The 26588-nt window shown below is 39.6% G+C and overlaps 1 protein-coding gene across 1 annotated transcript in view; it reads left to right on the top strand.

Moving 5' to 3' along the window:
* The window catches only part of GRM8 (glutamate metabotropic receptor 8), a 763655-nt gene that overhangs the window by 146887 nt on the left and 590180 nt on the right, over window positions 1-26588 (top strand). Inside the window, exon 2 of the mRNA XM_047850946.1 lies at window positions 8133-8349. Within this exon, the coding sequence (XP_047706902.1) occupies window positions 8133-8349 (217 nt within the window). The remainder of the gene's footprint in view (window positions 1-8132; window positions 8350-26588) is intronic.

The following is a 26588-nucleotide window of genomic DNA, read 5'->3' as shown; positions in this document are numbered from 1 at the left end:
CAAGAACAAAAACCTTTTTGGCAGGAATTGATGATAAAGAGGTGTGTGACTCAGCTCTTAAATTGTCTTCTGTCTACAAACCTGTTTTTAGATGTATATGAGTGTCTTATAGGAAGACTTAAATTTACCAGGATTCTAAGGGACTTCCTCTGAACTGTGCTTCAGGTGGCTCATTGCTAGTCTTGTTGGGGTTGTCTTGGCCCTTTAGGGATCTTTGACGAACCAGGAAATGAGAGATATAGATGCAAGATTCATAGTGTTTTGAACAGACAAGGCAAGTTTTATGCTAATCCACAGTATTTTGATATGTGAACAATGGGAAACACCCATAAGGCAGCTGAAGTGGAACTGTAAGCTTCTTGGAGCATGAATGAGTATTTATGGTGTCTTAAAGTTCCTCAGCCCCTTTGCATCTCGACAATACCCCATCATACCCTCTCAGTCATGTATAGTAAGACTCAGTGATGACAACAGGGAGAGACACAGGCCTTTAAGGGAGATAGAAGCATTTGCAGCCCTGTCTAGAATGTCCATCTTACAGATGAAGATAAGCAAGAAGGGGAAAATGATTTTAAAATCTCTGACTTTGGTCCTTGATTAGAAGTGTGATTTTTATGCTTCTTTAATGACAGATTGAAATGTTAGCCAAGATAGTTATGAAATTTTCATGGCCATTTTCAGCATTTCAAAAAGCTTGGTAGCAGTAGCCTGCCTCCCTATGATGAGCCTGCACACCTACAGCTGAAATGGCACTTGGTTGATTTGACCTGGAATTTTATCACCTCAGCTTGGTAACAACAAGTATTTCATGCTGATCAGAAGCTTTAGCAAATGAATAGATATTTAATTAATAAGGAAAATGGGAAATGGATGAATTTTTCCTTAAATAGTTTTATAGAAAAATCTTTCAAAATCATAATGCTTGGAGAAAAATAATAAAAGCGGTCCTTGATTGATAGATGGATGGGTTAGTTTTTTCAATATATATTTATTGAACTTCTACTATGGGATAGAAGCTCATGTTACAGTTGTAAACAACACAAAGAACACCCCTATAGAATCTACATTTTAGTAGAGGAAACAGTATACACAAAGTAACACAAGTTGTGATCAGTATAATACAGGAAATAAATAGGGTAGTGAGTTACTAATGGGGGTGGGGAGATCACCATGGAAGTGGGGGGTCAAGGGAGGTTCATTTGGGTATGAGACATTGGAGCTAAGGCTGAATGAAGGATGAGGAAAGCCTGGAAAGACTTGAGAAAAGCATATGGAGCAATAAGCATGAAGTTTGGAGAGCAAAAGGGCTTGGCCAGGTCAGGGAACAGAGAGGAAGCTCCTGTGGCTGGATCAGGGGAGTGAGGGGAAAGATGTCAGATGCTAAATCTACAAGGATTCTGTAGCAAGAATTTTAGGCTTTATTATAAGAGCGATGGGAAGATATTGAAGGATTCTGAGCAAGATTTTGATATTATGTGATTTTTTTAAAGATCAGTTTCATTACTGGTGTAGAGTAGATTTAAGAGGGTTAACGAAGGAAGCAGGAAAAATAGTCCTGTAGTTTTAGGAATCCAGATATTGTAATTCCTTGGACTAGGGTGTGGCTTTTTAAAAATATTTATTTTGAGAGTGGAGGGGAAGGAAGGCAGAGGTGGGTGGAGGGGGAGGGAGGAGAGAGATTCCCAAGCAGGCTTTCACTCTACAGGGGCTTGATCTGCGAGATCATGACTCGAGCCTAAGTCAAGAGTTGGATGCTTGGATGCTTAACCGACTGAGTCACCCAGACATTCCAAGAGGTGTGGCTTTTTGCTTTGCCATCACTGGGGCATGACTTGAAATGGCTAATGGAATTTTAGAGGTCCTGTCCAAATTCTGGCCAACAGGAAAGAAGGAGGTGCATGAGAAAGACATGCCTTTTTCCTTCAAGTCCATTTTTCAAAAGTTACCCTCAACCACTGCTAATGATCATAGCAAAGAAGGCTGGAAAAATGTTGTCTTCCAAGCAGCCAAGTCCTAGGCAAAAATCTGAGATTCTGTCTAGAAATAGAGAACAGTCATGAGAAGACCAAAATCTCTGCTGACTTTCATTTAAAATATGTACTTTCTATATATATTTGTTTATTTTTATCAAAATATCCAAGAGGCTGTAACTGAATTTCTTTTTTCTAGAGTAGAACTTTTGTTTCCTTGAGTTCTAAGTCAGACTTTTGGTCTTTCTTAGGGTTTATAAGGCCAAGATTCTTAGAATGACTAGCTTAACGTGGACTGAGTAACTAGTTTTATTAACAGCTGGGCAAACATCACATAACTTCCTCAGACACATGGCTGTCTGTTAAGAACTGGACTGGAAAACATTTAGTGTAGACTTGAGGCTAAAATGGTGCCTCCTAATTACACACTACATCTCAACCTTAGGACTTATTTCTACCTGCACAGAAATCTTATTAACCAGTGACGTGGGCTTTGGGCCTCCTGCTCTGCCACACAGCTGGTTGTCTGTGGAATATGGAGAGGAGGGGTGGGCTTCTTTCCCAGAAAGGGAGGCCTAGCCTGGTCTCCTTGCCATACAGAGAAAAGAAACCTGGGATGTGTGTGGGCAGGTCAAAGAACGAAGGCAGAACCTGTTCATGACTCTTGCCCCACTAAGTGTAGAATCTGACCTCTTGTTCTGTCTTCTCTCTCCTTTGGGGAGAGTAAGTAAGAGGTAGAGATCTAGGTTGAAATATGCATTTTATAATTCCCCAAGGGTGAGGTTAGGGGTAGGAATCTCCTCTTCTTTTTCTTTTTTAAAATGTTTATTTTTGAGAGAGAGAGAGAGAGCACACTTGTGAGTGGGGGAATGGCAGAGAGAAAGGGAGACAGAGGATCTGAAGCGGGCTCTTTAGTGACAGCAGACAGTTTGATGCAGGGCTTGAACTCACAAACCATGAAATCATGACCTGAGCTGAAGTCAGACACTTAACTCATTCAGCCACCCAGGTGCCCCAGGAAATCTCTTCTTCTGTGGGCTCAAGTGAAAATGTAGTGGAAAAAGAAGAGATTTTTTTTCTAACTAAACCAATGTTCCTAACAAACAAATCTTGAGTTGTGCAATTAATTGCCCCAGATATCCTTTATTTGAGTAATGGAAATATGGCCTTAATTTAAGTGCTACATATTCTTATGAAAACTCATCGCAAGGAAAATAAATGATAAAAAGCAAAATGAAAAAAAAAAAGCAAAATGATAGGTGTTTTCAAGCGATGCAATTTCATGTGATGAGGCACTGAAAGATAAAGGAAATAATTGTGTAAGGACAGTGATAGAGAAGGCTGGAAGGGACAATGGATGGAGAAGGGCTGAGAAGTTAGGGCAGGGCTGAGGGTAGGGAAGCATGAGAGTGGATGTCTCTTCTACAGAGACCTGGAAGTGTGGGTGTATTAGTCAGGCTTCTGGCACACTGAAGGGGTCACGGAAGAAAGGTTAATAACAATACTATTTATAAGGTGTGGGCACAGTTAAAGGATCCAACACTGGATAGGAAGTACTCAGAAACTAGCAACACTGGGAAGATCTAAAGGGGCAAGAGTACATAATGGTCACTAAAACTTTGCAAGAGCTTTAGCTGTAGATGAGGGCTTAGGTAGAGAAACACCAAGTTGGTGGGGAAGGAGTTGGGGGAATCAATACTCTCACTTCTGTCCCCTGCCCTCCCATCTCTGTTGGTGTCTCCTAATGACCATACTCAGATGGAAGCCTGAGGTGAAGGAACTCAAGTGAGATAGTCACAGAGCAGATTCCTAGGACACATAGCAGGAAGGAGAAGGAACAAGAAGGACGAATGGAGAATAGCCTATCCAATATTTTGATGGGATTCAGGGTAGAAGGCTGTGGGGGAAGAGTCTGCATCAAAATTCTGCCACAGTTCAATTAACTAATTGTCTCCAAGCATTCGTTAAGTATTTTCTCTGTAAGATGCTAGGGATACCAAATTAAGCAATAGAGAATTTGTCCGCGGGAGGCTTCTAAGCCAGCACACAGTCATGGTTGTATTGTCAGATGATGGAGGCTATGAAAGTGAGGAACAGCAAAAGACAGCTCTGCCTGAGAGAATTAGCAAAAGTTTCCCAAGGAAGAGGTGGCTTTTGAGCTGGATATTGCATCTGGGCAGAATGGGCTATAGAGGGAACAGCATGGGCAGAAGCGCAGACACTGTCAGGGCATGACAGGGAAGGTAAGAGGTTGGGAAGAGGATAGGACAGAGTCTGATATCAGGGCTTGGTGATCCAGAAGAGTTTGGATAGTATCTTTTGAATGGGCAAGTGAGAGTTAACAGAGGCTCATGAAGGATGTTTTTCTTCCAAAGAATGAGCTGATGCAGAATGCTTTCCCTAACACCCTGTTTTCTTGGTACATTATCCTTGTTTCTCATTTATCTCTCTACTTCTGTCCCTCACCCACTACTTGTTTTTTACTGTTTTTTTTTTTCTAGTAGATGAAACTCCAGGGTGAAGGGATTCATTAGGATAGATTTAGTGTAGGGAAAAGAAAAAGTAACATTCCAGGTTTTAAAAAAGGTTTTCACTTCAGTTGTCAGTAGGGGGTTAATTTGAGAATAATGCACAGAAATTAAAATGTTTAATGAGCCAATGCTTAGTGGTCAACCACAATAAAATTAAAATGAGATGTGACTTCATGACAACATGAAAATCTATCTTAAAATATGATCAGTATGTCCTGATGTCTATTATTGTAGACTGCAACATAGCCAAAATTGAACAAGTGGAAAATCAAACATTACTTTTACTTTACTTACTTTTACACACATTGATCTCACATTGCTTTTACACAAATTGATCTGCAAAGAGAAAACTCCTCAAGACTTTGGGGAGAAAGTCCTTTACCTAATTATTCAAACAACCATTTTCTATCTGCACTTTTATTTTATATACCCTTTACACCTGTTTAATTAATCCTAAACATGATGCTGACTGCTAATTAAACAGCCCTGAAAGTGACTGACTGAAGGTAGTAATTTGAGATAATTAGTTTTGGTTTCAAACACTCAATTTTCACACTTTGTGCTCATTTTTAGAAAGGGGTGGCTCATTCTTATAGGCCAGGTGGGGGTTGTGTAAGACATTTTACTGCTGGACTCTGAGTAGCTGAGGAAGTGGGAGGATTATTATATACCCAACTAGGGTATATATCCAAATAGGACAAGGAAATGGTATAGTGCTAAAGAATTTCCTATAGAATGCTCCCCTATGTCCTCCTCCTACACACACACACACACACACACACACACACACACGCACGCACACACACACACCACTCACACATGCACAGAATTCCTTCTAAAGTGAAAGTCAGGCTGGCGAATCTCTTTCATTAGAACATAGAAATGCACATGCTCCTGATCTTTGCGAAAGTTTTATTCAGTAAAAGATAGATCTCACTGAGTCATTCATTGTCTCTTTCCAAGGTTATTTATAAGCAGGCAATAAAAGGTGAAAAGGGTCCAGATTTGGTGTTCAGTTTGAGATTTGAAGGGGTGTCCTTGCTGAGTAGTCATTTACTAGAAAGGCACAAAGTCTAATCAAGGGAACAGTCTGCCAAGATAGGGCCAGTGTATCTAGCAGAGAAAGCAAAGGGGCAGGAGGAAGGCAGGTCAGACTGGTTTTTATGGTCTCACGATGTTAATAAGCAAGTTAACATAATCCCACCAGAACAGGATCGGACAGAATTGGGAGTTAAATAGGCTAAATCATTGTTACAGTCAGTATAGATAGATACAGGTTACACAGAAGCTGATTGGATCTTGCAGCACCCTGGAGAGCTCCAAGCACATTGTTCTAACTGCTCCCTGGGTAACTGAGGCTTTTATATCTTGGAAAATTTAGTTTTGCTTAACTGACCATTGGTATGGAGTAGGACTCTCTAGACCTATGAAAGGTTTTTCAAATGTTGAGGGCTTTTCAAGGATGTCAAGAGGAGAGTCAAAACCTCCATGTGGACTGGGAATTATCTGGCCAGGGTGTGGTGGGTGACAGATTCCAGACTATGCAACCCTATGTGGGAAGATGGAACTGCAGCCTTTTTGACATCTTAGCACTCACGTTAATTATGGGATCTGATGGATAGCACAGTTAATTGCTTTATGTACTAGTCAAACCTGAATCTTTAACCAAAAAACCTGAATTGGGCACCTGGGAGTCATTTTGACCTCTGAATTTTCACACTATGGTGTGGCAGCAGAGGGGTGGTGAGATGCACTGTTACATAGCTCATGCTCCCAAATAACCCTTCTTTCACCCTTCATACTTTCATTGGGTGATCCCATGAACTGTCATGGCTTTCACTACCTCCTTCACTATGCCCCCACCATTCTTTACCTCCAGTCTTGAAGACTCTTGAACTTCATATCCTCAATATTATTGCCTACTTTTTAGTTGCTTTCATTCATATCATAGGAGGATCCAAAAAAGCACATACAAAATTAAACTCATCATTTTTGCCTTCCAAATCTCCTCTTCTGTGTAGCTTGGTAAATAGCAAATATCATCTGCCCAGTTACCAAAGCCATGGAACTAAGAGTCCTCATTTCTCCTCATTACCTACACTTTTACTTGATTTTTAGATACAGGTTCTACACCCTCCCCCTTCCCCACCCCTTCTCCATCATTGCCTTAGTTCAGTTTTCATACTTTCTTTCATACTTACATACTTTCTAACTGGTTGTCCTGCATTTAGCATGGCTTTCCTTTAATTTATCTCTAAGCACAGTGTAGGCTCACCTGCATTAGATTGTTCTGGAGAGCATAGTAAAATGCAGATTTCTAAACCTCTAGACATATCAAGTCAGAATTTGCTGGAATGTGACTACCTAGGTGTACGCTGAAGTTTGAGGGCCGCCACTCTCTCCACTGCTGCCAGGTGAACTTTCTAAAACAAAAATCTGATTCCGCCACTAGCTTAGTTACAGTCATTCTGTGCTTCCCCATGCCTTTGTGATAAAATCCACAGTTTTTGTTATACCTGACTAGCACTTTATCTGTCCAGCTTTGCTGTTTTATTTCCTGATGTTCCTCCCTTGCTATCCTGCATTCCCACCGTGTGAAACGCTGCAATTCCTGGAATCTACCATGCCCTTTCTTGACTCTATGCCTCTGGACGTGTGGTTCCTTGTGGCTAAGATGTCCTTTCCTTCATTGTCTGCCAGATTTCTTGTGTCATCTGTGCCCCATCTAGCCTGAATGTCCTTCCACTGTGCTGCTTTAGCGTCCATGTGCTCTTCTATACTAGCACTTTTCATTGGTAGAGTAGAAGTCCTCACTTGGATATATGAGTAAATGTTATATTTTACAAGTTTTTTGGGGGGGAAGATTTGTGGCATGTAGTTAATTTGTTACTCACTTTGAATTTATGTAGGATGAATGACACAGGATTCCTAATTTTGAAAATCTGGCAGTTCACCCTGTGTATGTCAGAAAACATTCTCTTTTCCTAAAGCAATTACAGTATAGATTCCTGTTTTGTGATTTTGTTTGGGTGGGGAACTGGAAAGATCTTTCTATTAGAAAATACACAGTTCGTATTCCCAAATCTTTTTGTGATACTCAATGATTATATCAGTAAATAGTGAATAAACTTGCAAAACTATATATTTAAAATAATTTACCAAAAGCAATAATCCTAAGACTGAAATGGTATCACATGTAAAAAAAAAAGTCTATTAAATTCTCTGTTTGTAGTCATGTAACCTATATGACCTAAAGCCAAAGACAATTTCAGAGGTGACCTTTCAGATATGTGTATGTATTATACCTTCATTTTGGCAGCATTTCTGTACCAGAACTTATCATTTATGATGTAAAAAAGAAGCAGCAAAAAGCACACAAATGTTTTGCTTTGGCTTCAGAACCTGAAGCAAAACTAAATTCATTCTTGCTGTTTAGAAATGTGTTGTGAAAGAAAGTGATCCTACAGACATTTATATAATATTTGTAATTAAATTGGTGGTCATAAAACCGTATTTTGGCTTCCAGCTGGTATGTTTAGGTTACTGGCTATTTAGTCTGTTGTGTCTTATTTAGTCTCATTGTTTGACAAGGTTCCTCATGGGTTGAAATGATCTGTCATTTGTTTTGCAGATACCTCAAATCAGCTATGCATCCACAGCCCCAGAGCTAAGTGATAACACCAGGTATGACTTCTTCTCTCGGGTAGTCCCGCCTGACTCCTACCAAGCGCAAGCCATGGTGGACATTGTTACAGCACTGGGGTGGAATTATGTGTCAACACTGGCTTCTGAGGGCAACTATGGAGAGAGTGGTGTGGAGGCCTTCACTCAGATCTCAAGGGAGATTGGTAAGCATATATTTATCAGATAATTATATTTGGAGGTGACAGACTGTGGAAGTCTGAGCATCTTTAAGTGCTCTCTGATCTGTATGAAATAATTAGAGCTCCTATAGATGCATGGCCTAGGCTGTCCACTCTCAGGGGAAGTTGGGTTTATTATAAATGATTTTGTTGTTCATGGTCTATCAAGGTGACACTTTGGTGCTAATTTAGGAAGTAGAGCTCCTGACTCAGGCGAACATTTTTAAAAGTTGTCTGTTTTGACGAGGGAGTTTGCTGGCACATTAGAGCCACTGTAAATTTGAATAAATGACATACTATTTGATTGTTCTAGATGGAAGTTTACATTAGCAAGTCATTAAATTAAAAAAAAAAGGCAATGGAATTTAACATCCAACACTAGAGGGATTAAGACTGGTAATCATCTTAAAATAATACTGAAGTAGCCCCCAAGGCTATACTTCAGCAATATTCTTATTGTCATATTTGACTTTGTGCATTTTTATTCCTACCTTATACTCTGTAGCTTACATTGGAATGAAGAGCAGTATGTAAAACGTTGGTTAGAACAAGGTGCTGAAGAGCTCTGTCCTGGGCTTTTTTCAAGGTGCTTATCCAAATCTCAATAGGCATTTAACTATGTGTGTGTTTAGCCACGAGGTTGTAAATCCATTCCATTATGTGAAAAAACTGGAACCAAACAAAAAACAACTTAGAGCACAAACCCTGCTCACTGGTCAACAATATAACTTTGTGGGTGAAAGGAGACATATTGTTACTTAAAAATACTATCATTCTTAAGAGACTAAATGTCCATCAACTGATGAATGGATACAGAAATTGTGGTTTATATACACAATGGAGAACTACATGGCAATGAGAAAGAATGAAATATGGCCCTTTGTAGCAACGTGGATGGAACTGGAGAGTGTTATGCTAAGTGAAATAAGCCATACAAAGAAAGACAGATACCATATGTTTTCACTCTTACGTGGATCCTGAGAAACTTAACAGAAACCCATGGGGGAGGGGAAGAAACAAAAAGAGGTTAGAGTGGGAGAGAGCCAAAGCATAAGAGACTCTTAAAAACTGAGAACAAACTGAGGGTTGATGGGGGGTGGGAGGGCGGGGAGGGTGGGTGATGGGTATTGAGGAGGGCACCTTTTGGGATGAGCACTGGGTGTTGTATGGAAACCAATTTGACAATAAATTTCATATATTGAAAAAAAAATACTATCATTCTTATTGAGAATTACTGAATAAAATGTAGGTGTTTTTCTATGAGAGTACTAACAAAATTTTGTGGAAAAATTAAAGTGCCCCCAGCTGTTTTTGAGTAACTGTTTTTGAGAGTTTGAAGGAAGAAATTATATTGATAATTCGTTGTCTTTCTTGGAGACTTCAGCTCAGGAAAAGACCATGGAAGTGATTTGGGCTTATCTAGAATTAGTAAGGACAGAGTCTAAAGTTATATTATTGGAATAAGGTTTCTCTGGAAAGACGTGAAGATAGCTGGGATCTATTCTTCTGCATATAATAAGGCATGAGAGTTTATTATACACAATGGTTAGTGTGTTTAACATTTGTCCCAGAGTTGTGCTATTGCAGAAAATGTAGAAAAGGCCTGGTGCTGTTGGACAGATTGGGTTAATTGATTTAATCAGAGAACTGTCCACACCTGTTGTTAGTGTCCATGATACCATAATCTTTTTCTGTGAAATTTTAAATTATGTCGTTATTGCTATAAAAATGATTCAAGCATTCAATTGAACTTCAAATGATGACAAATTATATTATCTTCTTGGACTAGAATCCCAAGTTTATCTTTAGAGGAAATGCCCACTCATATGAAAACAACAGCTTCTGGAAGCAGGGTTAATGCATTATTTAAGCAGCTGATTTCAGTATGACCAGGGTGATAATTCTACAAGAGAAGGAAACTAATAGAGTATGTATTGGAATGATACATTTTTTGCAATGATCCTGTACATTCTTCAACTAGAGGTCACATTTTCTGTGCATGAAACAGATTGCTATGAAAAATTCAATACAGGACATAATTTGCCAGTTGTTGCAGAATCTGATAAAATGCATTGTTCCAAAAGTTAAGTGAGATCGCGGTTTTATTCTTTTGACTAAAAAAAGAAATACTTAGTTTTCACTTTTGGGGAGCATTGCTATACTTTGGTAATACTGTCACATAAAAGGATTCAGATGGTATGTTCATTATTCCTGTTTCTATCTTAGTCATTAGTATGGGAGAAAATAATTTTAGTGCCTTGTGTATGCTCCTGATTAGAGCAACACATTTCTTCTATATCGATCCTTTCAGTATTCTGTGACTTGATTGGTTGTCCATTCTATTTCAACACTCACTTATCTGGGGAATGGAGGAGGGCTGGGTTGTCAATTAATATGCAGAATACTGAAAAGGCCAAATTAGTACCACACTAGAGTATGCCATGGAATATATTAAATATCAAAATCATCCCTCATTTTAATGACAAAGATTTTTATCTAGAACAAAAATAGCTGAAAATTAAACCTTTTACATGACAATGATATTAATGGGAATAGCAAATGGTAGCAACTTAACCCATTCTGAAATGATCTGATGACTCTGATGGAAATTCATTAGTTCTGTAACATTCGCTTCTCTTACTACAACATTGGTGACATTTCTGTCACCATGTTAGTAGTGTGTTTTTAAAAATCTTAGTATCTTGACTGAGAAGGAGATGTATAAATTCATTTGGTGGAGTGTCTGCCTATTAATAAAATTATATATTTTCCCAACTCATAAATTTTCCTTTACTCTGCTGTTCAGAATTTCTCTCTTTAGAAACATTGATTGCTAAGAAATTTCAGTGTAAATTGGGGCTTCCAGTGTTTCCTATCTTATTAATTCAGACAGATCATAATGGACTGATAGTGAAATGAAAATCTGTTTAGTGATAAATTGCTTGTATGGTTTGATTAGAATATTTTTCATTTTAACAAATCGGAGACTTGGGGGAGGTATCTGTGAATCTCCAAGAGTGAAGAAAATGAGTGAATGATGGTCATGAACACAGACATCTGTGATGGCTCTTATCTAGCCAAGATCCTTCTAAGGGGAGTGTGACAGGAGTTACTTAATAAAATAAAGACAAGTAGTCTGTTGATGTCCCAGCTGTTATAGTCTCAGCCCAAGGCATTCCTGACTGTAGGATTTTTTTGTGGAGAGGGGAAGGCAAAAAACATTTGAGATCAGCAAATAGCACAATTTGATTGGAGTGTAGTTTTTATCATGAAGTATGGGATACAAAATTGGAAAGCTTGACATGGACACATAATTGAGTATTTCACCTCATAGAGAGGTAATTTTATTCTTTATTTTCTAGGCAATGAAGGAAACTGCTAAGGAGAGAGTGATGTATCAGAATGTGTATTTAAGATTGTATTAATGGGAAATGGAAGATGGGGAGACTAGTTGAGAGGACTGTGCAATATCAGTCTTGACTTGATATAGGGCAATGATAATGGAAATGGAAGAGACAACAGACTGGGAGACATTTGTGACATGGGGTGTATGGAACTTAGCCATTGATTGAAAGTAGAGCTTGAGGGTAAGAAAAAAATTAAAGTTGAACTTGAAATTCTGAACCTGGGCAATTGGGAGAATGCAAATGCCACAAATAGAAAAGAATCAGTAAAATGGAGAAGTTGATTTGGGGTAGGATGGGAATCAATACAATAAATTGTAGGCACAACACATATCTTTTTGGAGAAAAACAACAAAGAACATTTGTCTAGAGCTTAGGAAGGAACTGAGATGTAGGCCCAGAGCTCATTCTCACAACATTTATTATTAAAAAAATTTTTTTAATCTTTATTTTTGAGAGAGAGAGAAAGAGAGAGGTATGTGATACTAAGAGTTGGTAAAGATGCAGAGAAAAGGGAACCCTTGTACATTATTGGTAGGAGTGTATATTAGTGCAGTTGTTATGGAAAATAATCCAAAATTAAAAATAGGACTACTATATGATCTAAAACTCCTACTTCTGGATATATATCTGGAAAAAAAAAAAGAAATCAGTATGTCAAAGAGGTACCTACTCTCATAGTCATTGTAGCACTAGTCATAATAACCAAGATATGGAGAAACCTGAGTTGTCTATTGATGGATGAAGGGATAAAGAAAAAAATATGAGTCATATTATTGAGCCTTAAAAAAGAAAGAAAGCTTGCCATTTGGAACAACATAGATGAACTTAGAGGACACTATGCTAAGTGAAATAGTCAGATACAGAAAGACAAACAATGCTTGATCTCACTTATATGTGGAATCAGAAAAAGTCAAATTCATAAAAGCAGAGAGTAGAATAGTGGTTGCTAGGGGTTGGAGAGTAGGAAAAATGGGAAGATGTTGGCCAAAGGGTACAAACTTTCATTTGTGCCAGATGAGTAAGTTCTGGAGATGTAGTGTATAGAATGGTAACTATAGTTAACAATACTGGTTTGTATATTTGCTAAGAGAGTTGATCTTAAGTGTTTTCACAATACACACACACACACACACACACACACACATAAATAGTAACCATATGAGGTAATGGACATGTTAATTAGCTTGATTGTGGTAATCACTTTGCAGTATATACATATTTCAAAATTTTCATTTGTCAATTACATTCAGTAAAGCTAGGGAATTGGTATAAATGGGGAAAAAAAGTATGGGAATAATGGCCTAGACTTAGCAAATCTAAGAGTATGACAGAGTATGACAAATCTAAGACTTAGCAAAGTCTAAGTAAGACTTAGAAAATCTAAGAGTATGACAGAGTCTCTTCTCTTGTTAGGTTTCTAGCTATTGGGGGACTCTCAGTCTCCTTTGAAGAAGATTTCCATGATGGGAGATGGTAGGGATTCTTGAGGAAAAATTCAATGATATTGGGCAGATTTTCATACGAGAATAAGAACTTTTGCCAGTGGGCATAGATGAACACGTATGGTACAATGATAGAGAATCAAGGAGTGTCCTTGAGAGGGGGGTGCATTAGTTCCCTAGGGCTGCCATAACAAATTACCATGAACTAGATGGCTTAAAACAACAGGAATGTATTGTCTCACAGTTCTGGAGACTAGAAATCTGAAATCAAAATGTTAGCAGGGCCATGCTACTTCTGAAAACTGTAGGGGAGAATCCTGCCTTACCTCTTGTAGCTTCTAGTTTTTGCTAGTAATCCTTGGTGTTCATTGGCTCATAGAGGCATCACTCCAATCTCTGCCTCCATCATCATATCACAAGCTTCCCCTTGTTCCTGTCTCTGTGTCATATCTTCTTATAAGGATGCCCATCATATTGGATTAAAGGTCCACCCTACTCCAGTATGGCTTCATCTTAATTGCATTTGGGATCACCCTATTTCCATTTTGAGCTCACTTTCCATTCCAGTTAACATTCTGAGGTACTGGGTTTAGGATTTCATCATATGTTGTTGGGAGACACAATTTAAAACCCAGAACAGGAGGGTAATAGTGTAGATGGGTATACTTAGGGAGATAACTTGCAGTGAAAGGAATGGGAGGTAGACCAAGAGGTCAGTAGGTTAGAAATGAGGATGTGGGGGGTGCTAAGTAGACAGAATTTGGTTAATGGAGTAGCCCATAATAAAACCAGTTCAGAAGTTCCTTTTGGAATGTTATATACAATTTTACTCTTCCTATCCCAACTACTTGGATGGATAGAATGATCTAACGGATAATTCAGGGTTCCAGAATGGGGTAGGTGGTAGCATCTAAGAGTGTGGCTTTCCTAGGCTTCTAGGTAGTTAAGAACTTTCTAGTAGGATCACAGGGGGCACTCCCTGTACAGTGGTGTACTGGCTGTTCAACCTCCCTGCTGTGTAATTCCAAGGTACTGTCCTTTTGGTGGCACCTAGAAAATTGTGGACATCTAGAGGGTCCTTTTAGGCCTAATTGATTTTTATTTTCTCCTTTGGGCTCTTGTGACCTGAGGGAAGGGAATAGCTCAACTGCTGCTGGTTGTTAAGACTTATCCATCACCCGTGTTACACACCCTTAGTTGTTAAGACCACAGTTTTCAGCTTTTGTCTTATTTTAATTATTTGATACGATCTTTTCATTGATATTGTAATAAAGACTTTCAGAATATATTCTTACATTTTTCCATCATAAACTTTGGGAGTTGCAGGTTTTGACTTCATAAATGACTTCCTTGAGTCTTTAGACAGGCTTTCACTTGTCTTATTATATTATTTTAAAAAAGAAGGCAGGATAATAAATGTTAATGCTACCACTATCATTATAAGGGGCAAGAAAGCTAAAGCTTTATCTTTGAAGATAAAAGGAATTTGTGAAAGCATTATATCTTTTCACTGTGGATTTTTAAAGTATGGCAAAACCCCTCCTTTAATCAGTCATGTTTATGAATGGCTTATTGAAGGTGACAGGCTAGTGAGTCGTCATCACACACATTACAAGGGGCAGAATAGACCTGATTCTGTCAAATCTTTTACCATACGTGACTTTTTTTTTTTTCTAATTTGCAAATGCTGGAAGCTTCTGACTATTGTCTGACATGTGTTTGGAATCTTAAAATCTCAGAATTGGAAGGGGTTGCAGAGGTTGTTGGACTGGCACAATCTGTTTGAAATGTTAATGCAATAAACCAATTTAATTAATTTTTTTTGTATATAAAATGACTGACACTTGCCAATAGTGATTTATTTTTTGGCAGGGGTCGAGCAATAAATTCAGGGAGACTTCGTTCCTAGTATACAATTGAAAAGTGCTGATCATATTTTTAAAGTAACTCAGTAGTGTTTTAAAAGAAAGCATTTTTTTCCTCTTGGGTTATAAACAAGAACCAAGTTTCTATTAGCTGAAATGGATTCACTTCAAGATTAAAACAAAGTATTTTCAATGACATAAAGAAAGGAATACATAAAGAGCAGCTTTTTCCCCTCAGATGTTCATTGCTTTGGAAAAATGACTTCCAGCAGGCAAAAATCAATTTGACAGAAGTATTAATGTTGTAAAATACTATGAATGAAAGGAAACATTTAAATTCAATTGAAAACTTTACTTTATATTCCTACAGCTGAGTTCCATTGATAACACCACATTTCAAGTTGCAAATCATATTTAATTAATATTAACACCAGGTAATTGGCAAGAATAACTTCAAAGGAGGGCTGAGGAAATTGTAAATTGGAACTGCAGGTGCAGTGATCCTGCAGAAGCTTTATAGGGATCCAGAGAAAGTGTATATGATTTTAACAATTACTGCAAAACCTGATCAAATAGAGCATCATTTCAAAGCTGTTCTTCACCCTGGCCTTTCTTAATATTTAGGGCTTAGGAACTGCTAACTAGCAGCAGCTGCTGTTAATGTGAAATAGCAAATAACATTCAATAAGCGCTTTCAAACCTCTGGTTCTGACGCTGTAGTTGAGTGTTTAGTAAACACTGGCAGTTTTATGTAGTGGAACCCACCTTGGAGTTAAGAACTTGTTTAAATCTGTCTTTTTCAATTATGAGAATTTGAGGATTAATTTTCTTGTCTGAAAAATGGGTGACCTCTTCTCAGTGGTCATCAAATGATATAATACTTGTGAATGCTATTCATAAACTCTAACACGCTATTTGATATCAGGTGTTACTGGTGAAAGGAATGGGGATATGGGGAATGGATTTATTTCCCCCAATGTGTGGCAAACCTATATATTATGAGAGTGGTAGATGTATTGCCTGGTGGCCATAGAGAATAAATAGCCAGAGAGGCCTTGGCTTGATTGGTTAATCACCCTCAAGCTTATTCATATGCTTCCTGAAAGACCAGGAAGATCAGAAAGGAGGATTTTGTTGGGGTGCCTGGCTGGCTCAGTCAGTAGAGCATGTTGATTCTTAATCTGAGGGTTGTAAGCTCAAGCCCTGCATAGGTGTGGAGCCTACTTAAAAAAAAAAAAAAGAAATATAGGAGGCTTTTGTGTAGCTTTTCCTCTCTGTTCTCTTTATTAGTTCCTCACAACCACCATGTAAGTCTATCCTGAGTCTTATTCTTGCTACTCCTGTCACAATATTAATTATTGTGTCACCTGGCAGTTGTCTTTGCTTGGGTCTGGTTGTTTAGTTGCCACTTAGAAGGGTTGAGATATCAGGATAAGTTTGGAATATCTTGCCTCGTCCTCAGCAATTTGCTCCTGTGGGTCCCTGTGGCACCACTTGGCATTCTGACCATAATGCCAGTTTCTCTGTTGATTTGCCCCTGTGGGTCCCTATGGCATCACTTGGCGCTCTGACCATAATGGCAATTTCTCTGTTTGTCTTCTGCTAAATTGTGCTTTTCTCAGGGGAAGGACCACCCTCCCCCACCCCTCCATATCCAGCAGAGGGCCTGGAACATAACTGATGCTTCAGGAATTCCTGTTGAGTGGCCATGTTACCATATTCATTGTTGTGTTGGTTTTGTGAGCCTAGAGGTCAGACTTGCTCAGGCTCTGGGAACTGAAAGGCAGAGATGTTTCCAATAATGGCTTATACATTTTCTTTGCTGATGTGTAACCTATACGGGAAACTTAAGGGGCTTCCATACTGTTAAACCACTCAGAATTTAATATTTTCTTATTGGCAAATACCAAAGCCTATAATTTGTAGGTACAGACCACACCCAGTCCCTTAGGACAGACAGTGCTAGGGAGTGATTAAATGCTTCTTTCACTCTTGGTTTGAGTTCCAGATTTTTCACATCTTAGCTGTGAGACCTTGGGTAACTTAATCTTGTTGTGCCCCAATTTTTCATCTGTGGAATGGGTTTAACAACTGTACAAGATGTGAATGAGATCATAACAACGTGTGGCACATGGTAAATGCTCAATAACTGTCAGCTTGTATTGTGTTAGGAACTCATTATCAACAGTAGGTGACCTGGGAGTGGTCTTATTGCCCTGAGCCTATGTCCTTTTTGCTCAATGAACAAATACGAAGGCACAGTGAGGTCCAAATAAGTGTTCAATTAAAGGCAACCAGTACTCCTTATTCTTGAATCTTGCTTTGTACCTCCTGGCAGTGACCAATCTTACTATTATTTTTTGGCCTAATATGTTACTTACAATAGTGTTGGCACTAGTTGAATGCATGAATTAATTAAATACCAGCATTGGAACACTGCTCATTCCTCTTCCTTTTTCAACCTACACATTAGTCTCTTCAGCCTGCATTTATTGTGCACACACCCCGTGTCAGGTCACACTTGCACTAAGCTTTCAGGATACAGAGATGAATCATGGCTTCTGCTTCCATGCTGGGCACTGTGTATCAGAGGATTCAGACAAGCAAACAAACAATTACAAATGGATGTGATCATTGCCTTCACAGAGGCATCATTTACAGGCATTGCCCAAGAACACAGGGCCCCAAAGAGGGTGTCCTGCAGTTCATGTAACAAAAAGACCTTGTGTAACATAGCAGAGGGTGGCAGTCTGTGGACCCCAAGCTCCAAGAAAGTTAGGACACCATGTGATGTGAAGTGAAATGAAGTTAGGTAACTTCAACAGAAGCATAGTTTCCCATGAAAGAGGCAGCACAAAAAATTGAATGTAGACTATGATACCAACTTTGTAATGAATGTTGTGTGTATTTGTGAGATGTTTAATATGTATAAAATGCATATAGTTTTTGACAATTTTTATTTCTTGATCTACTGATGATTACTTAGATGTATCCATTGATGACTTGCCTTCTCCTGTTAGCTCTTCTTCTCCCTGATCTCTCCTACCCAGCATCACCTATGCCTTTGGTAGTGTTTTCATTTTTGTTCAGTTCCTGAGTCTGAACCGAAGGGCCAACAGTTTGTCCTCAGCCTCAGCCCACAAGCATACAGGCTTTATAATGTTTTGGCCATGATGGACCCTGGTGGTGGTCCTGGGGTGAGTCCTGAGCCTGTCTCTAGGTCACTGCAAACTTATAGTGTTGTCCTATCCTTGATTCACGCTCTGGATCCTTGGGACTGGGGCTCTGCCCCAGACTCTGGACTCTGAGGTTTGGGTCATGACACACTGCCAACTCCTTGTCAACTCTTTCATATGACTGGTTGGAGGTGTTCAGTCCTGCCTGTATTCTCGCCCAGCTGCTGAGGTCTGATTCTGCACAAAGCCATTGAGGATAGCCCTGCCTATGGAGTGGGCCCCTGCTATGTGCTGGGGTCCTGACCCTCTCTAGCTTGTTACTTTTACATTTCTCACATCCTTTTAGTGTCACATCACTAGAATAAGGGAACTTAGCCTCAAATGATGGTTTAAGGTTCTTTTTCAAGGACTCCCAGGCAAATGATTGAAAAGGGCCAGAATCTGTCATATCAACAGTGTGGTCCCTCTTTTGAGTTATTTTTTCCTGCTACCTAACTCTCATCACCGATTATATTAGTTTTCTGGAGCTACTGCAGCAAAGTATAACAGACTGGGTGGCTTAAACAACATCAATCTATTGTCTTCTGGTCTGGAGGCTAGAAGTCCTAGATCAAGGTATCTGCAGGGGTGGTTCCTTTAGAGTATCAGAAAGGAGTATTTGGTCCATCCCTCTTCCCTAGCTTCTGATGGTTTGCTAGCAATCTTTACTGTTCCTTAGCATGTTGGCATATCATTCTGATCTTTGCTTGAATCTTCATATGGCATACACTCTGTGTGTGTGTGTGTGTGTGTGTGTGTGTGTGTGTGTGTCCAAATTTCCCCTTTCTATAAGGACACCAGTTGTATAGGATTAGGGGCCCACCCTAATCCAATATGACTTCATATTGGGTGACCTCATATGATTATGATCTCATCTTAACCACATTTGCAATGACCCTTGCTTAATTACAACTGCAATGAAAATAAATGAAAATTGGGAGACACAATTCAATTCATAACACCAACGGTAGCTGCTGAATTTACAGAGTTCTTTCTGAATTGAGCCCACATTTGACCTGGTCCTTTGGATGGATACTGGGCTTTGGGCTACTCAAGTTTCTCCTGAGGCATCAGCTTCTGTAATCAGGTTAGCTAGCCTTGTTTCCCCTTGTCCTTGCCAGCTGGTCTCTACATGGCTCAAAACTGAAGGCCCAAGTCATGGCAAGAGTGTGCTTCTCCTCCTTTGCCTAGCCCTAACAAAATCACATTCTTTTGTTTCCTTTTCCAAAGTCATTTTATCATTAAAGCCATTCTGCTTGGAAACTCCAGCACTAGATGGGAGCTTTAAGATGCAATTTGCACTTTACTGTGTCGATAGAAGAACATAATATAAAAACACCCTTCAGCAGATATGAAACAACATCAGAATCTATTTATGTCATTTTTGAAGGCCTGAAAGAGTTAGCCTGAGAATTAGGAGTGTGTTTTCCCAGTTTACTTTATAACTTATCAACTAAGCAATAATTATGGTTTCCTTGAAAATAAATGGCTCAAGAATAGTACAATCAGAAGGCTATGAAATGAATAGTTTATTGAAATAGGTGCCAATTATTTCAGGGGTTGTGTCCCTTGGCAAAACTGTGCTGCACAGTCTTTGTTCTCTAACATCTGCATGGTTGACAGATACTGGGCTTCTTTCTTCGCTTCTTTCAATGTTACCTGACCAGAGCCATTTCATGACTCACTGGGGGCCCCACAAGGGGAAGGCAGGGGAAAAGAGAGAAAGTAAAACTCAAGTCAGCACATTTTGTTTCTTGTTAACAGCTCTGGGAAGAGGCTTGGTTGGGAAAGGAATTTTAAGTAATGATTTAAACATATCTTCTGGCATTGTGGCATTGAGAGAGGAAAAAAAAAGCCTCTTGTAGCAGTTCAGATACACTTCCAAGACTGTGGTACTCAGGACCATGTGACTCTGGGGCCACATTTGCATCATGTATCATGGCTGGCATGCGCATAATGGACTATTAAGGGAAAATGGGATGTACAGAGTACATTGCCAGCCTTTTGTGTTTGATATCGTGAAGGGCAACCACTGTGTTCTGTTTCAAAATGATGCGTGATGCTATTGCCAGAAGGAATCCTACGTTAGATGGAACTATTTATGTAAGCTGATATGGCAATTTATTCAATAAATACTTGGGCACCTACTATGTGTGTGGGCCCTGTTCTAGGAGGTTAGGGATATGGCCCTGGACCAGTCAGACCTGGTTCCTGCCTTTGTAGGATTTCTAGTCAAGATTACTGTCTTTACATTTCTCATGTCCTTTTAGTCTCCTATCTCTAGGCTCTGGGAACTCAGCCTAAGCCAAAAACAGTGTGAGATGCTTGGGACTGGGGGTCCATGAAAATGATGAGAGTGGGCCTGAGTCTGTTATATCAATAACTAGATCCCTTCAGTGTTCTTCAGGTTTCCATAGCATGCTGGGAGGGAAGGGACATGTGTTTGGAGGAAAAAACACATGTGTATGTTTGTGTAGGTAGGAAGAGGGACAGACCTGGACAAAGGAAGGAGACAGGCACGTTCACTGGGGACAGATGTTCAGGAGTAACACCAGATGTGGGTAGGGTGAATGCCATTCAGGCATGCAGAACATGGATCAAGAAATTATGGTTCCAGATGAGTAATGTGAACTTCCTGCTGTGTGGCATGCCTGGGATTCCTGCCTTCCTTACATTGGTCTGGTTAATGTTTCCTTGTTCTGACAATGTTCTCAGATTCTTTCCTGGAAGTCTTCTCTGGTCTCCCTCTCCTCCTCCCAGTGAAGTTTGGGTCCTTTTCTCTGTATTCTGTGGAATAAAAATGAATCCAGACATAGATAAGGAGAGACTTCAGAAGAAAGACTATTGCAATAGAGAATGCCCCTATTTTAAAAGTAGAAAAAGTCTTTGCTTTTACAGGGTAGAGAGGAATAAGCAAAAGCTTAATGGAAAATTTTAAAGGGAATTTTGGGTAAGCAAAGGAGAAATGACCAGTGAGGGATGATGGGAAAGGGTCCTGCTGTGGTCAGCTGATTCCCAGGAGAAGCTAATGAGGGGACATGTTCCGTTTTTCAGTGCTTGCTCAGATTTGGGGGCAGATAGAGCTCAGGGGTATGTAGGAAGGAGAGAAGCCTGGCCTATGTTTTGTCAAGACAAAGTAGAAGGTGAGAAGTGGGCAACTACGAACACTTGGTCAGTTTCTAGATACCTAACAGATAGATATCATACCACTTTGTATTTTAATTACTTCTTTGCCTTCCTTCAGAGGTAGAGAGTATACCTTACTTATCTTTGTATAGTACTATAGTTGCAGGGTCTAGAAGATACTCTGAGAATCCTTGTTGAATGAATAGATAAATGAGCACATGTCAGGTGAGTGTATCCTGGTGATAGGATATCAGGAAGGAGGTAGTTTGGAGGATATGGGTATATGGACAGGCTAGCTGTCCACATGGGAGGGGATGGGCCTTCCCCAAGGTCAGGATTCAGCATCACATCCTATCTGCTGGCACTTGGGAGATTTGGAGTCTGGGGCTCAGGATTAGGTCTACAACAGGAAATTTCATGGGAAGGAAGGAGAACTAGGAAGCCAGAGTTGAAGGCAGTTTTAAGTTGGGAAACAGAAGCAGTAGCTTAGGTAGATGACAGCAGGTCTGATGCCAAGATTGATAAATTTGATTCTGAGAACCAGAACCGGACAGCGGTTCTGGTGGGGCAAAGTTGAGTTAAGGCCTAAAGCTCTGTGAGGTATGACAAATAGGGCAGATGCAACATCAGAATATGTTGAATATATTACTCCTCTTTCATCTGCCTTTGAGTGTTCTAGGTATGTAAGTGTATGGCATAATTTATGACTGTAAGATGTCCTAAATATGAATTCTAGTATTTAGAGCCATGACTTTGGGCCCTGGGGAGCTTGTTTATTCATGATTCATTTTACAAATGGTTGGAGCCAATATGAGGTTTCAAGGACTATGCTAGGTCCTGGGAATTCACATATCTGGTCTCTGGCTTTAAGGGGCTTAGATTCTAGTAAAGAGATTGATCTTAAAAGGAAACCAGTAAACAAGCTAATAATTATAAATTCAAGATAATAATTATAAATTGTGTCTTATTAAGAAAGAAGCAAATGCACATTTATAGTTTATTTGTGAGATATCTGGGAAGCTGGTGTAGCTAGAACCCAGCAAGGAAAAGAGTAGCAGCTCATGAAATAAACATCAGTCAAGGGTGTGGTTGACTGGTTTTGGAGACCATGGCAGGATATGTGGATTTTATTCTCAAGCATTGGAAAACCTTTGAAGGCATGATTTGGAGAATGGCATGGTATAATTGAAATTTTAAGGGGATCATGTGTAGAAACTGGATTGCAGGGCAAGACAGAAGCCAAAGATGAATTAGAAATTTATTGCAGGCAAGGCCTGAGGTTGGCTTGGACTAAAGTGGTGGGGGTAAAGGCAGGGATATGTGTGAAATGGCTTAGGTGCCAGCAGAGTCGAAGTCCCAGGCCTGGGGGGAATGAGGTGGCTTGCTGCTATAGGGAATTAAGCCATTGAAACAAAAGTCCTTTGAGACATGTTGGCCAGCATCAGGGTGTGTTCTGGAGAACTGAAATTGGGATGGGTGTCCCAGATGACCTTGTGGCTCCCTTAAAAGGATATTTCTGTGGCAGGAAGTCAAGTGAATTATTTCCTGACAAAATTTCACTTCAACTAATACTTAAGTGAAAAAGAACAAAGAGGTAAGTGTCCCTCAGGTTGCTATTATCTTTAAAAAAACAAAAACAAAATCCATTTAGAGATCTTTATTGCTATTTTTCCTGAGTGCTAGAAGAACCTGAAATTTAGAATGTTCTTGTTAATAGTTTCAAACATTTTCCTCTTAATTCATATTTCTTGTTGCTCTTTTACTCATATTACTGATTCATTTTAAGACTCATTAATCATTATGCAGTTTTCTGAACATTTTTATGCTCTTGTAATACAGTGGTGATTCTGGAAACACTCCTGGGTCCACATAGTCAAGGGTCATAGTAATGGGTGATTTGACAATTTGGTCTCGAAAATTAGGCTTAGTGCATCTTTTATTTAGAGTATACAAAATTATGATTTGACCTAATGACTTCTTATTTGCAAATTCCAACATGCATCATATATATTAAATGTGAATATTTGCTTACCAAAGTCTCAATAAAGCTTCAATGGAAAGTGGAGCCTCTCTTGCACACTGCCTCCACCCCATCTTATTGTCCCCAAATCCAAGACTCTCCTTAGATAATTCACTGAAAGGAGAAGGAACTAATATTTATGAGTGCTTACTTTACATGTCATTTAATTGAATTTTCACTATGCCACAAAGCGTATATTATACCTATTTCATAGATGGGAAAACCAAGGCTCAGAGAAGTATGTAATAGCCCAAGATAGCTTAGTTAGTAAGTGGTAGCACAGGATATAAAACCAGGGTTCTCTGACTCCAAAGTTCATGTTCTTTTTACTACCACTTGCTATTTCTTTTTTGAGGTTGCAGACTTTGATTTCTGTAGTTGTGTCTCCCATCTTTGCCTTGCCAAGCTGCAGGGAGAACAAAGAGCCAATGATCTTCAAATGGCCTAATTTCTTACCTTTCCTTCTCTCTCCTCTCACTCACTGTGTTTCATGCCACACCTTATGACCTGATCATTTTCTAATGTCCCTGTGTGGGTTCTCTTCTATTTTCTGGAAATGCTGCATTCCCAGTGTCTTCCTGCAGCTATTTTCATTCTTTAGGACCCAGCATTAAGATACTTAGGGAAACCTTCCTGGATTCCCTTAAGTAGTGTTAGTTCAGCTCTTTTCTGAAATTGCAACCCTTTGTACACATCTTTAGTGAAGAGAGAATTTATTTCACTGTCTCAGTCTAGACTCAAACTTAAACCAATGAGGGAATTTGGGGTTCAGAAACTTAAAAAGTCTAGGAGTAAATCTGACTTCAGGTAGGCTTAGCTCCACATTTTAAAATGAAGTCAACAGGAACGAGTTCCAGCTCTGGGCTCTGCTTTCTTTCGTGTTGGCTTTATCTTCAGGTTTCTTCCACGTGGTGGGAAGATGGCCACCAGCAGCTGTGGGCTTACATACTGCCAGCTTAGCAATTGTATTAGTTTCCTAGAGCTGCCTTAACAAATTACCATACACTATATGGCTTAAAACAACAGAAATTTATTCTCCTACAGTTGTGGATCCAGAAGTAGGAAATCAAGGTGTTGGCAGAGTTGGCTCCTTCTGGAGGCTCTGAGGGATAATCCATTCCATGCCGCTCTCCAAGCTTTTGGTGGCTGCCAGCAATTCTTGGCTTTCCTTGGCTTGCGGCTGCATAACTGTAATCTCTGTCTCCCTTGTTACATTGCCTTTCTATGTGTTTGTGTCTTCTTTTCTATTTCTTATAACAACACTTGTCATTGGATATAGGGCTCACTTTAATCCATAATGATCTCATCTTGAGTTTCCTTTCTTAATTAGATATGCAAGGATACTTAATCCTAATAAGGCCACATCCTAAGTTCCAGATGGACATATCTTCTGGGAGGATACCATTCAACCCATTCTGGCAATGCTAGTGGAAATGGTGTACTTCCCTCCCATTAGTTCCAGCAGAGGTCCAGGCTTGGCCCCACCATGTTGGGTTATAGTACATTACTCTAGCAACCACTGTAGTCTAGGGGAGGCACTATTCACCTTGGCCAGACATAAGTGGCATGCCCATCTGGAGCTGGGGAGAGAAAGGTGGGGTAAGCTCCACTTGAAACATATGGTCAAAGCCAGAGAGAGGGGTCATTCCTCAAAGCTAAATTGAAGTGCTCTCCTAGAACAAGGAGAAAAGGCTGCCAGGCAAGGGAATCACACAGATGTTTGCTGCATACACTGTGTGGTGCCAGTCTGTTGACATCTTTGCCTCCCACCTAGACTGTGACCTTCTCAGGGGAATCAGAAACCTGGTCTGATTCATCAGTGCCTGGGGCATGATAAAACTCTATCAACAAATGTTAAATTAAATTACAGTAGCTAAAATTTCCCTGAAAAATAGGACTTAAATGTAACCATGAATCATAATATTTGTCAATAATAGGTTTGGCCTCCATCTAAATGAAAACAAACAAAACAGCTTCAAGGACAAGAAAAGGCTTCTGTTGAGGTGTTCTCCTCTACTTTGAAAAAAGATCTGCATTTTGTCCTGCCTCTCTTGGCTCTATTATATTGGGAACTAAAGGTTTAACCTGGGGGTGCCATGCTCATTGATGGGAGTCATGTCTACCTACCCAGAAGTTGTCTGTGGCAAGATATAGACTGCCCACCACTATCACTAATGTATTACAATCTGAAAATAGCACATCATATAACAGCCAGAGAGCTGCCCTAATAGTGCCTCTTAGCTATGGGCCAGTTGTGAACACCAACTAATTAGACAGAAATCAGAGGAGCTCAGGTCAGAAGGAAAGAACTAGAACATTTTGTCCGGCTATTATAAACATGGCTCAATCCCCTATTTTCAAAGAAGATATTTTAGTTCTTTTTATGGTTTATAAATCAATGACTTTTTAGTTTCTTCCTTAAAAAAATGGAATTTTCTGTGGAACTGTCTAGAAGTATGGAAGCCTTTTGTGTTCTAGAAGTCTTGAGGAGAGAAAGGCACTCTGGGAAAGCCCTATTATTGAGATCTGACTTAAAACATGTAAATATAATTGGCATATTAAATATGATCCATTATGCACTTGTTTTAAAATCGCAACTTCTTTATTTTTATCAACTCCCTTATTTTTCTTCTTCCTACTAGTTCTTTAGATGTGATAGTCTAGTTCCCCCTGCACTACCCTTTGGAGGGTATCTTGGCCTCATACTCTTAGTTCTGTAGTCACTACTAAATATATGAAAAGTCTCATTTCAGTATGGAAATGTCTAGTCCAATGGGATAAAACTCTGAAATTCAGCCAAACTGAAAGTTTCTCCCCTCCAAAAGCTTGGAACTGCTTTAGGCTAGACCCCTGCAGTAGAGAAGGTGGTGGGGCTGTGGTTGGCTTCTTCTTTGCTGCCCTTCTGTACTTTTTCTCCCTGTGCCCCAGCTTTGACATCCTGGAGTGGTTAACAAAGCACCAGCAGAGGTAGGTGTTCCTGGCTTGGGATGGCTATAGTACCTGCCCTTAATTCATGGTGTTTTTTCCCCTTTTCTCTATTTATATTTTCCTTGGAGAAACCTTGTTTCTCCCTGGCTTTTGGTATAGAGCCCTCTATGTGGGCCACCATATGCTTTGGACCTTGATCTCAGCAGCATGAACTTGTGAGT

Source organism: Prionailurus viverrinus, chromosome A2 (genome assembly GCF_022837055.1).
Source record: "Prionailurus viverrinus isolate Anna chromosome A2, UM_Priviv_1.0, whole genome shotgun sequence".
Lineage (NCBI taxonomy): Eukaryota > Metazoa > Chordata > Mammalia > Carnivora > Felidae > Prionailurus > Prionailurus viverrinus.
The sequence above is the reverse complement of the archived record's forward strand: the minus strand, read 5'-3'. Positions and strand labels throughout refer to the sequence as shown.